General features: G+C 45.0%; 2 protein-coding genes across 2 annotated transcripts in view; one reads left to right on the top strand and one right to left on the bottom strand.

Annotated features, from left to right (window-relative positions):
- Nucleotides 1–1,431: 1,431 nt before the first annotated feature.
- LOC104946175 (spectrin beta chain, non-erythrocytic 1-like) lies at nucleotides 1,432–10,869 on the bottom strand. The gene is made up of 11 exons (XM_010771953.1): nucleotides 10,667–10,869; nucleotides 6,434–6,638; nucleotides 6,083–6,328; nucleotides 5,688–5,822; nucleotides 4,778–5,022; nucleotides 4,394–4,532; nucleotides 4,135–4,219; nucleotides 3,741–3,937; nucleotides 2,508–3,547; nucleotides 2,219–2,279; nucleotides 1,432–1,716 (listed from the first exon to the last, which is right to left on the bottom strand). Exons 1-11 carry the CDS (start codon nucleotides 10,867–10,869, stop codon nucleotides 1,432–1,434), a joined length of 2,841 nt encoding a protein of 946 aa, XP_010770255.1.
- A 109-nt stretch (nucleotides 10,870–10,978) lies between these two features.
- Nucleotides 10,979–12,626, top strand: part of LOC104946174 (spectrin beta chain, non-erythrocytic 4-like) — a 27,659-nt gene continuing 26,011 nt past the window's right edge. The window contains exon 1 of the mRNA XM_010771952.1: nucleotides 10,979–11,149. Within this exon, the coding sequence (XP_010770254.1) occupies nucleotides 11,022–11,149 (128 nt within the window). The 5' untranslated portion in view covers nucleotides 10,979–11,021. The remainder of the gene's footprint in view (nucleotides 11,150–12,626) is intronic.

The raw sequence follows: 12,626 nt of genomic DNA, 5'->3' as shown, positions 1-12,626 counted from the left end.
CACACAAGTTAAAATCAGAACGACGAGCAAATAGCGAGAGGCGTCTGTTCCTCAACAGAGCCTCCAGAGAGATGACAGTCCGCGGCCTTTGTACTCCTCCCTCGGGAGATGTGCCGGAAGGGGCGGGGATTGGATGACGTCTCATCCAATCACCTCTTCGGATGTTGCGAGGGCGGGACGTCGGAGGAACTGCGCAGCTCATGGGTACACACACACACACAAACAGGTTTAACAGCCTTAACAGCCCCAGGAAGGCAGCGGCTGTAACAGAGATGGATTAGATTTTTTCATCTTGGTGTTTTCTCTATCGTGTGAGCTCCACACGTTCACTCAATACAGTGTTGTTTACATTCTGTGATGCGCGAGCTGATGACGTCAAGACGAGTTAACTTTTTTTTTTGTCAACTTTGTGGAAAAATGCGGGGATTATGCGGCCTTTTGAAAATCTGCGCCATTTTGCTGATTATGCGGTAAATTCTGCGATCGCAGAATCACGTTTTTCTGGAGGGTCTAATTAGAGATTTTCTCTCATAAATGTCAGATGAGCCAAAACTGTTCTTTCAAAACAAAGCTGCCAACTGGGGTGGCAGCAAATGCACCGCCACCCCTCGCCCTCCATGATCAAGAGGCTTCTCCGATTTTGTTGTCAATGTTTTGATATCCTAAGTAAACATTACGTTTGAATGATTTAGTGAGCTGGTGTTATTTTTTTCAAACCACACACCGCATGTTGGCTATTTCAGCACCACGCGCTGTCCACCTACTTATTGATCCACTATCAGCGTCAGTGCACCCCGCTGCCAGATTGTGCCTGTGCTGTGTGTCATTCACTCTCAACATGGATAAAAGTACAATAAGCATCCTTCAGGTGTAGGTACATTCTCTATTCTGACATTATAGCCTGTGTGCGCGACTGTCTGTCAGATATTGTAAAAAAATTCTAAATAATATTTTCTTTTTATTCTCAAAATAATTTTCCTGGCCGAAAATTATAATTGCTGCTGGGTCCTCTGTGCCATCATGCATCGGTTTAACATGTCAGACGCAGTGTCAGCGGAGTGTGTTAGCGTGTTAGCTTAGCATGCTAAAGTCATGCCCCTGTCATCATTGTTGAATCAACAAACGGAGGAGGCTCTGATGTCATGAGATACAGACAGCGGAAAATACTATTTGTAGAATTGGCATCCATCGATAATAAAGAGTAAGTTTACATTTAGCAACAACTAGCGCAATAAAAAGTCTTCATTTGATGTGGAAAATAACTTGCAAATATGGGAACTCTTGTGGTACACGCCATAAATATGCTACTCCAACAATTTTAGAAATGACCTTCCTGGATTACCAAATGAATGAATTAATTGATCAATCTGACTCTTATGACACCAGAGTCCACTCTCCTTCTCTCTCATCTGCTCGACCAGATGTTCTGCTCTACATGACCCTGAACACCCACCTATTGGTACTCTTCTTCAGGGTCTCGATGTCCAGCTTGCGGAACAGGAAGCCCTCGTGATGTGCAGTGTGCGTGGGCTGCAGGGGGACGCTCGGGCTGCTCTGGGCCGGAGCGGACCGGGACCTCCGGGTGGTCTCTCCCGCCTCTTTGGGTCGTGGTCGGCGCCGTGGTTTGGGTCTGTCCCGAGCTCGAGGTCGCTCCAGTGACTGTTTGGTTATTTTCTCTGGGACACCATTAGGCAGGCGGGCCACCTCTCCACGGGCCTGAAGGTGGGTGGAGTCAGTAAGAATTGGGCTCATGGTATTACATTTTTATCATCTAAAGCACATATGTAAGTCTGTTTTCAGGTCATCACAGATCACTCTAACCTGAGACTGTATATAAAGACGGAAGACGTGACAGCTCAAAATGTGAAGCCATTTTTGTAAAGTTGGAGTAAGTAGAGAAGCGTCGGCCATCTTTATGTACAGTCTATGCCTCTGTCAAATAACCAGATAGATTTATTTACCCAAAATCACATATACTCGTTATTACTCTACATAATCCAGTGCTTTTGTCTACAAAGCTCATTATACAGACTCACTCTTGAGGTACATGAGGAGATGTTGACCAGTTCAACATTTCAAAATTGTGTAAACTGGAGAAAAAAAAGTAAAGTAAGTTTGTTTAATTTATTTGCACTGTGTTTTACAAACCCTGCCTAAATGAGCCACACACCAATAAACACTTTAGTTATTAGCACACACACAACATAAGTCTCCTGACCTGTGCTGCTTCTCTCTCCTGCAGCTGCTCTACAATCTCTGCCATGGTGGATCTCTTTTCTCTGTAGAAAACAATGACAATTAGACAATACACATTTACAAAGAGGATATCCTACATTCATGAGTGATATATGTATGGTGCTAAACAGAAATATACACCGACTTCCAAATCCAATAAATGTATACAATGTTTTTCTTTTGAGTAGTGTATAACCTGCTCCTCTTGTCCACATATTAATATTAGCTACATAGTACATTAGACAAAACAAACTACAAACACAAAGTCTCACCCTCCTCCTGAGCGTCGGTCAGATTGCTCTCTGCCGGTGTCATGCTCGCTGGATTCTTGTCTGTCCAGCCGGTGTCGGTCCCTCTCTCTCCGCCGGCCTTCGTGGCCCCCGGGGGCCACGGGGCCCTCCTGCTCACTGGACGTTTGCCTCTCAAGCGTCTTCCTGTCCCGCCTCTCGGCCTGTTCCCTCCACAACTCCTGAGGCAGCTCGTCCCTGCGGGCCTGGATCAGCTGCTCGCTGGACAGCTGCCGCTCTATCCTGTGCTGACCGTGTGTGTGGACCTGAGGCTCAGCGTGGCCCAGCGGGTCAGTTCTGGACCCCCGGGGCCCTCTGGTGGGCTCGCTGTGCAGGCGCTCCCGGCCCGGCTCCGTAAGCACCACCTCGGCCATCACAGCCACCTCCGCTTTCTCCGTCCCTATCTCTCCCATCATTATCTCCCTCTCCCTCCCCCTTTCCCGCTCCCTCGCCCTCTCCAGCCGGCTGGCCACGAGCAGCGGCGTCACTGCGTCATCCAGGTGTTTGATTTTGGGTTGCCGTAGATACGCGGACGACTTCACCTCTGGAGATCTTGCCGCCTGTGATGGCTGGAGGTAACTCATCCCCTTTGTTGCTTGCTCTCTCGCCGGGCTGGGGCTCTCTCTCACCTGATTGGCTGAGACAAGCATGGCTGCCGTGGCAACCGAGGCGATGGAGAAAGGGGTGGGCTGGCCTAGTCCTGCAGCAAAACCCACCACGCTGCCCTGCCGCGCCTCCAGGCTTTGGCGGTAGCCGGAGCCGTTCATCACGGGGGTGTAATTAGCCACGGTGGACCCCAGCCGACGGGCCACAGATGAGGGGGAGGGTGTAGGTGTGGCGGGTGAGGGTGAGGGAGGAGAATTGGCTTCGTTCTGCTCATAGATGGTCTGTCTCATGATGGGGGAGAGCGGGAGGCGGGGGAGGGTGGATACATTTGCTGAGGCATCTTGGGGGTCCAGGAAGACTTTACGACCCAGCAGAGGGGTCGGGGGTAGCTGACTCTGCTCTGCTCTCAACTTTTCCACCTGGGGAAAGAAAACTGTTTTAAATCACATTTCAAGACTGATGAGTCACTAAGGGCTTTAACATGAGTGACTGATTTTGAGCAATTCTGTAAACATAGCTCTTCATAAGTATTTAGCCAATGATTTCAGTATATTGGATCTTACAACTTTTTCATTGGAAAAATGATGATGATGCTGATAATGATGGTGTTACCGTGGTGATTCGTCGCAGTGAGCTGAATCGCTCCTCCCAGGTGGCAGCAGCTTTGCGAAAGGCTTCATGCCGACGAATCAGCTGCTCCACCTCGTCTACGCTCGCCCCCAGCTCGTTGCTGCTGATGAGCGGCTCCTGAGCGGTCAGCCACGCCTCCGCCACCACAGCCTCCTGCGCAAACTGGTGAACCTCCAACACTGAGAGGGGGACACACAATAATGTTCAATAGCAGAAGCTTATATCAGCTATTTTCTCTTTTTTACATTTAGGTATTGTTGATATGTGTGTCTCTGTGTGTCTGTGAAAAACTGTAGGTCTGTTTATGTGTGTGTGTGTGTGTGTGTGTGTGTGTGTGTGTGTGTGTGTGTGTGTGTGTGTGTGTGTGTGCGCTTACATTGCTGTAGGGCATCCCAGTGGTTGTCCCACTTCTCAGACAGCTCGTATTGCTTGGTGATTACCTTGTCTAGCTTCTCCTTGATCTAAGAATCAAAATCAGTGACATTATAATTATAGCAAAACAGGGATCAGAGTAACAATGGTCAAAATATTACCAGACACCTTGTTCTGTATAAACATCACATAAGTGGAGGTTGTTGTTGTTGTGGTGGTGGAAGCAGTGTTTCATTTAAAATATCATTATAAACTGATGTTACCTCCTCAGCTGCCGGGTTTCTAGCAGCCAGCAGAGTTTTCCCCATCTCGATACACTCCAGAGTGCTGCGGCTGCGAGCCTCCACCTCACTCTTCAGACTCTGGTGATAGTTCATCAGCACCTCCACTGAGGACACGTCCCTGCAGGACACAGAACACACACACTTAGCTCACTGCCCCACAAACTTCAGCAAACAAACTGCCTGTTAATTACTTTCTACAAACAGCTTTTTATACCCACTTATAGAATACTTAGGTCCTACGATGTCAAATCCTATGTGTTAGAAACGTACGGTATGTTGTAGCTTGAAGGCATAACTGTAGTTTACTGTCTTGGTCAAGTTTGACACGTTTTATACCATACCATCTTCATTTAGAGTAGTTACTTAGGCTTTTCTCCTGTCCCTATCTGACAGATGATGGATTCCATCCAAGTGATCTGATCTCGGACCATGCTGAAGAACCTCAGCTTGTCGGTCTCGGTGGTAATCTGTACTCGGCACTCCTCGCAGGACGTAAGCAGCTCCTTCCAGCACTGCATCACTTCGTGCTCACGGAAGGCGATAGCTTCGGCCTTCTCCCCGGCATACACCGTCCTCAGCTGAGCCGCGCTCTCCTGCAGCTGACGCACCTGGCAGAGCGGGAGGGCAGATTTTAGGAAAACGCTAAGCTGAACGAGGAAGAAACTAAAATAAATACAAAAGAGTTTTTTTTCAAATGACGCACAAAACACAGCTGCTCTGACAGCTGTGTTTTGACAAAGAGCAGCTCTGATTTTGCATCGTTCTTCAGTAAAATATCCTACTGCTCTGTTCACCAGGTGCATGACAGGGACTAGACACTTTTAAATGAAATGCAGAGCAAGTACATTCAGACTCAGTCTCGTAAATAACCAAATGTACTTTCAATCCATTTCAGTTAATTTATGTAAAATAAAATAAATGTATATAAATGTATATTACAAATTCTTACAAAAACAGAAAGAACAAAATGATGCAAAGGAAAAACATCAGTTTAAAAACCATACAAACAAAATTTGAATTTCTATTTTACTGATTTTAAATAATCACTCCATGTTCGTTTGAATGTGAGGCACTCCTCGCTAAAGAAGGCATGCATGCTAAACAAACATCCGCTGTGTAATTACTTATAAACAATTGCTGAATTAGCATGAGAAAACGTTTTGTTGACCTTTACAGAATGAACATCATCACTGGGGCAGGTCTTTTAGGTATTGTAATTAAATTCTGCAACAGTTATGTCCCATGCTGTGTGTTCAGGTGCATGTTGCAGTACCTGTGTGACGAGCAGCTGTATGTCCTGCTCAAAGCTGTGCAGCAGTCTCTGCAGCGTGCTGGTGTTGGCAGCGCTGCCCTGCCGAGCCCGAACTTCAGGAAGCCTCCGATGTTTGTCCTCGATCTGGGCCAAAACCTGAACACAAAAGAACACAAGCAGTTCAGAAGGTGTCTTATATAAAAAAAAGTGTGGTTGAAGAAGGAAATCAGTTGAAAAAGTAGAATTGAGAAATCTGAGGTAGGCAATTTTGAACTATAGGGTTAGGGTAAAACCAAATCAATCTGCTCATTCTTACATTAAATGTCCTTTCTTGTTGTATAATTGTAACATATGATATTGTACAGTTTTACTCTACGGTTAATAACCCCCTATCTGTGTTTCTTCAGGCATCTTACCTCTCTGCAGTCAGAGAAGAACTTGTGCAGCTGGTGTGAGGCGGCGAGCATCTGCGCCCGGGTCTCCATCAGCTCCAGCAGATCGGCCCAGGCCTCGTTCACCCCGTCTTTCCACTCAGCGATGGTGGCGGCCTCCGCGTGGCCGTAGTCGATCAGCTCGTCCACCATCTGGTTGACGGCGGTCACTCGCTCCTGTCCCACGCTGCCCGTCTCTGACGCAAAGTCTGTGAACTTCTCCTGCAGGACCTGGAGGTTTAGTAGATAGTAGTACATTCTCCATATGCATTCAAGATGCTTTTTCAACATCTGACTTCTGTGACATCTACAGACACCATCCGTTCGTACACTTACCGTGACATGCTCGTAGTCTTGACCAAGTTCAGGGGAGCTGGCCACCACCTCCCTCTGAGCGATCCACTGCTCCAGCTCGTCCACCTCCCTGTTGAGCTGGTAGAGCCAGTACTGCTGCTCCAGGCGGCTCTTCCTCTCCTCCACCAGGTCCTTCAGAGACACGTACAGACGGTCGATCTGCGACTGACGCTTGCTGATCTGCTCGCTGAGGAAAACACAGGACAGTTTTTGCACTGTTAAATGACACAAAGATAACCGATAAGAAAGTATAAACAGTGCAGGAAGAGTCAAACAACCCATTGGGCTTATTTAAAGCCTCTACCTAAATAATGTTAAAAACCATAATTTAATATAAAACACAAAATCAATATACAATATATATATTACTTACATTCAATAAAAATGGCAAAAATCAAGAACATAAATTATACTTACAATTTTAAAAAAATCACACTGATGAGAATATGAAAACTACGCATTATACACTGGTGAAATGATTTTTCAGGTATTTTCTAAAAGCAATGTAGCAAGTACAGTTTTTTGTTATGATTGGAAGGCCATTCCAGATCATTGTTCTCCTCAAACAGATGAAAAATGTAGCTCTATGAGTGAGACACTGAGGGGGGTGGAGATTTGATGAGATTAGAGTTGCGTTAATATTAATCTGTGAATTATCTTGAAAGTATATTTTGAAGTATGTAGGAATCCCTTTACCTGAAATTATTTTTGTAAATAAAAACAAACATTTTCATAAACTGTAAGAATCTTCAGGGCGAGACTACCTTGTGATTGACAGGTTGCTACTACAGTGTCAAATGTGGGTGCTCTCCGTGCTCTCAGCCTAGAACTCTTCATGAAAAGGTGGTGGTGTTGCAATTGATGTAAAAATAAAATGTCATGCTACCATCCAATCATCTGTGTCTCTCAGCAGACAATTTGAACTACTTGCGCTGAAATTGGAACTTCTTAAGGGTCATTTTATCACTGTTGTAGGGTGCTATAGACCCCCTTCATTAAGCATTGAGGCTTTATCATCGCTGAGTCATCAGTTATCTTGCTTGGATTTTAATGAGATTTTAATTGCTGGAGACTTTAACTGGGACTGGTTGTCCTCTGTCTCCGATTTTAAATCAACCTGTGACTCTTTTAATCTTACGCAACTTATCAATAGCCCAACTCCTCCTAATCTTAAACACCAAGATAAATCGTCTCTTATCGACTTATTTTTNCTCTCTAGCCCCATTTCAGTCCCATGTTAAAAGCCAGGGCTATTATCTGTACAGGACAGCGCAAAACGAGAAGCAATTTAAAAGATAAGTCTGTTCAAATACAGATAATAGCCCTGGCTTTTAACATGGGACTGAAATGGGGCTAGAGAGGACGAGCCTCCCTTTGGGCAGGTCTAGCCAGAGGCTCTGGCCTTTGATTATGTTCTGGCCCGCCATCTAGTGGCTCAGACAAAAATTGTTCCAAGGCCGAACTTACTTACCAACCCCAGGTGTACAGCGTGCAACACCCTCTGTCCTCTGTCTGACCCTCTCAGTCACAAGGGAAAACTCCTAAAGAAACACCACGCCTAACAGGAAAATAAATTAGAAATTCAATTCATTCATTTATGGGACATGAGTGCATACAGATAAAGAGAAAAAGAGGTAGAACTAGGAAGGTAAAAGGTGAAAGTCTAACCCTTTAGCAGTATAAATAAGAGCTGGTTCAGAGCAAGCCTTAGCCAGCCCTAACTATAAGCCACATACTGATTTAGAATTGATTTGTGCATCAGGAACTGCAATGCAATGGTTATCATAATGTTTTATACAGTTGCACCTACCCATTTACAATCTGTGGTTGATTTAACCATGTCAAAGCTATTTTGTATGCTTGTAGTGGTTGGGTGTATTTCACAATTAAGCAATTACCTGATGAAGTAAAAAAACCCATGCAGGATTTTACCATATTACATGTTACTTGTTAGACGCTTTTATCCAAAGCGACTTACACACTCAATACTGTGGGCAATCCCCACAGGAGCAATTTGGGTTGAAGTGTCTCAGGGACACAACGACATGCTGACTGCAGTGGGGTTGGAACCTGTGACCCCCTGATCCGAACACCAACGCTCTATCCACTGCGCCACACGCCTCCCATATGACTTATTGATAGTGGCCCCAGGAGACCCTCCAGACTTAAAGTTACGTTCATAAAAGGCTATTTGATGTATGTCATCTATGATTATAAGGATCAGAAAGTAAAGACGACAGTTACATGCAGTAAAAGAGCAACCCACAGAGATCTCACCCTATGTGAAACATCATGCATGAAGCTTACGATGCCTTCAAATCTAACACAAGCCCGCAGAACAAAGACTGAGCAGCTGGCCATGAATGTCAGGGGGAGAGGTACATGGAGCTTTTGATGGAGTACGTACACTGCCTTGTGCCCAGTCTGGTAGTCTGCACACACATACACATACACACACACACACACACACACACACACACACACACACACACACACACACACACACACACACGCTCACTAACTGGCCTCCATAGATGACTGCCCTGCTTCCTCCAGAGACCCCAACAGCAAAGTGTTTCTCTGCACTGCCCTGTAGTGGCTGGGCTGACCACGCACAGCTAAAGCTCATCCCCTCCAGCTGTGATGAGTCCCACTCACGTGCCCACTCTTTGGATGAATGTCGCGTATGTACATGCCCTGTAATGTACATGGCAAGGTAATCCTGAATGGCTTCAATCTGGACAAGTGTGAATCTGCAAACAGCTCCTTGTCTGGCTTATTGTATATTCTCTCTTTTTGCCCTTTATTCAGTTGTGATTGGAGGAGAAGATCTACAACTTTTTCCTCCAATCAGCACTGAGAAGGAGAGGATGTACAGTCAGTTTGAGAGGAAGAGTTGAGGTTCAACCTGTCTCTGTTACATAGCTACATGACAAGGCACTGAGTATGTTTATGTGCACATTAATATTCTGGTGTTATTCAGGAGAACAACGTTTTACTTATAATAACTTAGGTACATGTGATTGGTGTGTACATCAAATAAAGATAAGTGTTAGAAAAAAAAAAAATACTTGTTTTGCAAAATTGCCAATTTCAGAATAGTGTTATTGGATTATAATTAGTGAATTTAACAATTGACTTCAATAGATTCTTATTTGTACTTTATTTATACCCTTGTTAATTCTATTTTGTATAATTGATCTCCAAAGTAACTAAATGTATCAAATACATCTAAGAAAATAAACAATATTTGCTTCTGAGATGTAGTGAAGAAGATTAGAATAGTTAGAATTATAGCATAAAATAAGTTTAAGTGACATAGCTCAAGATGGCGCTTAAGTAAAGTAAATGAGTAAATGGACTTGCTTTCTACCACTGACAGCAATCATTCAGTCAGAATAGGAAGACTTCTGCAGCCATGTTGCCAGGTTTTGTTTACTAAAGGACCAAAGATTTAACCACATTTCACTCACGATTGTCAACTATCGCCTGGGGAAGCCAAAAGTCACATAAAAAGAGCCTTGAACCTTGAACTTGAAAATATTGATGGAAAGAAAAAATGTTGAGTGTTTTGTATTCAGATGATGTTAAAAGGGTCCCTAAAAAGTGATATAGTGAAGGTAAACTACTAATTACATTTATCTTCATTCAACTATCTGATTCTTAAAGGCCGTATGTGAATGAATAGAACATTTGGTAAATGGTACATTTATTTATTTATTTTTGCAATAACTGCATGATAAATATATATTGTATTTATTTTAATTTGAATGAACATTGTTTAAGAGAGCCTGTGATCTAATATTCTTATTGCCAACAACTGCCTCTGTTATTTTTTATCATATAGCAGACAAAATATCATAAAATAAGTTAGATTAACTTAGACACCTTATCACATGCATCATTGTTCTTCTTCAGTCTAAATTCAGTTTCTGTAGGTTCTTTGAAATCGGGATATTAAGCTGCACACAGACAGCTTGCTCTGAGAAATATATATAATTGGGTGTGAGCTTATTAATTGGAAGGGCGTGTGCATGTAAACACGCTCAAAGAGATTAAAAGAAGCATGACTGACTTTAAGGTGTTAATGCCAAAATGCCATTTAACCAAACTCTCCCTCTCTTCTGCTCCCTCCTCGGTGCTCCTGGCTGCTCCTCTCCTCTCCTCCAAGGTAAGTCATATATAAGCCCACGCACAGAGACACACACAGTGTACGTAGCCCCCTCCCCATCCCTCCATCCCCCCACCTCCTCCTCCGTGCGTCCGTCTGTGCGTCCGTTGGTCTGTGTTTGTTCAGCAGTGTGTTTCCTCCTCCCTTCTTGGCGCCGGTCCATCCCGCCCACCTGTCTGCTCCGGTCAGGTGAGTGAGGTGTTAGCTTAGCAAGAGCCACTCTGCAGTTCTTCCTGACTCCTCCCATCTCCCCCCAACCACCACCTTCCCCGTACCTCCCCCTCCACCGCCCCCTCCTCCTCCTCCTCCTCCTCCACTCTCCCTCCCCTCACCCCTCCCGCCTTCCCACACCACAGCAGGTCTTGGGTCAACCTGTACTGCGTGCTGAAAGAAGGGGAGATGGGTTTCTACAAAGACGCCAAGAACATGGCCACGTCCTACAACAACGAGCCGCTGCTCAACCTGTCCCACTGCCACTGCGACGTCACCAACGGCTACAAGAAGAAGAAGAATGTCTTCACGCTCAAGTGAGGGGCTGCTACCATGTTGTACTCCTTCTCACCGGCGACATTTTAACCTGTTAAATTTTGTCGGCTGTGCTCTGTTTTTTTTACACGGCAGAAATGAATATAAGGGGATTCCTCTCCTGATTTTAGAAGTTCAACTTGAGCTCCTATAATAAGTCTACTATAAAGTGTGGTCTGGTCTAACTAAAATGTGCTAAGTCATTTAGTATTGGAAGAGTTACTGGTAAAGCCTGATTTTCAGCCACAGCTTGTTTTCTTTAATGCACTTCTGTTTCTCAATTTCATATTGTTCAGTGTTAATGCCAACTGTTACTTAAAAAGGAAATATTCTGCTTATGTTCTGCTTCATATTTGCATCTTGTGACTGAAACCAGAGCCCAGTCTGCTCTGATTGGTTAGCTGGCCGGCTCTGTTGTGATTTGTCAACCACTTAGAAATGTCCCGCCCCTTAGCCTATCAAATACAATGTGTTGAAGTGCTAGCCAATGGAATCGCGAGTGTTACACAGTGATGTCACTATGTTCCGGAAGTAAACAAAGGAGTCCAATGGAGGTGTTTCAGGCGTGGGAGAAAACCCCCCTCTTGAGGGAACTGAGGTTACCTACTGTAACCCCAGCATCTATGAGTAAATGGCGCAGCCCTCTAAGGCTATCGCTATTGGGTAATCCCCCTGCGCCCCCGCGCAGCACTGAAACACTTGTAGTCCACACCCACCCGCAAGGTGGGCCCCACCCTCAGGCCTCCTTCCGGTATAAATAGGAAGGTGCCGGTAATCTGCTCCCATACACCAAAAACTTTCTTCAAGCTATTCGTTTAGAAGCCAAGTGGGGCCAGCGGCTTAGAGGCTGGCCGCCATTTACTCATAGAAGCTGGGGTTCATTAGGTAAACCTCAGTTCTATTTCATTATGGGCTTCGCCCTCTAAGAGCTTTATCGCCTATGGGTTAGGGCGAAAGCATGATGTAGTCTGCGCCCCAACTGGGGTCCGCCCGGCACTAGAAGCACGACAACACTTGCTAAATACACCCATTGCCTGTCTGGTGCCCATGCGTAAATGGCGCATCACCGTCCCTGGAACATAGCCTAAAACATTCCTTCTCTTCCCGACGGGCCTGCAAGGCCGGGAACCAATACATACGGAGCTGTGACGACAAAGTATTAAGACACAAACACACGGAATATACCAACAACCACCTTGACAGCAGGAGCGATGCTCACCCTATAGCCGGGAAACACCAAAAAGGAAGCTCCTATGTCAGTGTCAGAACCCAGGTATAATAGGAAGAATCCCCATTGCGCACTCCAGAGTCTGGAAAACTGATCCCTGCGTCTAATACCTACTATTTTATACCAACGGCAACTTTCTTTTATACAAATTAAATAAACATCTACAATAATAAAGTGATAGTCAAGCGCGGAACAAAATCCCTCTCCTAAGAGGGATAAAACCAAGTAAACAATCCGCTCCGCGATAGGAA

This window comes from Notothenia coriiceps, unplaced genomic scaffold (assembly GCF_000735185.1).
Source record: "Notothenia coriiceps isolate Sejong01 unplaced genomic scaffold, NC01 NC01_scaffold00010733, whole genome shotgun sequence".
In the NCBI taxonomy this organism is placed as follows: Eukaryota; Metazoa; Chordata; class Actinopteri; order Perciformes; family Nototheniidae; genus Notothenia; species Notothenia coriiceps.
The sequence above is the reverse complement of the archived record's forward strand: the minus strand, read 5'-3'. Positions and strand labels throughout refer to the sequence as shown.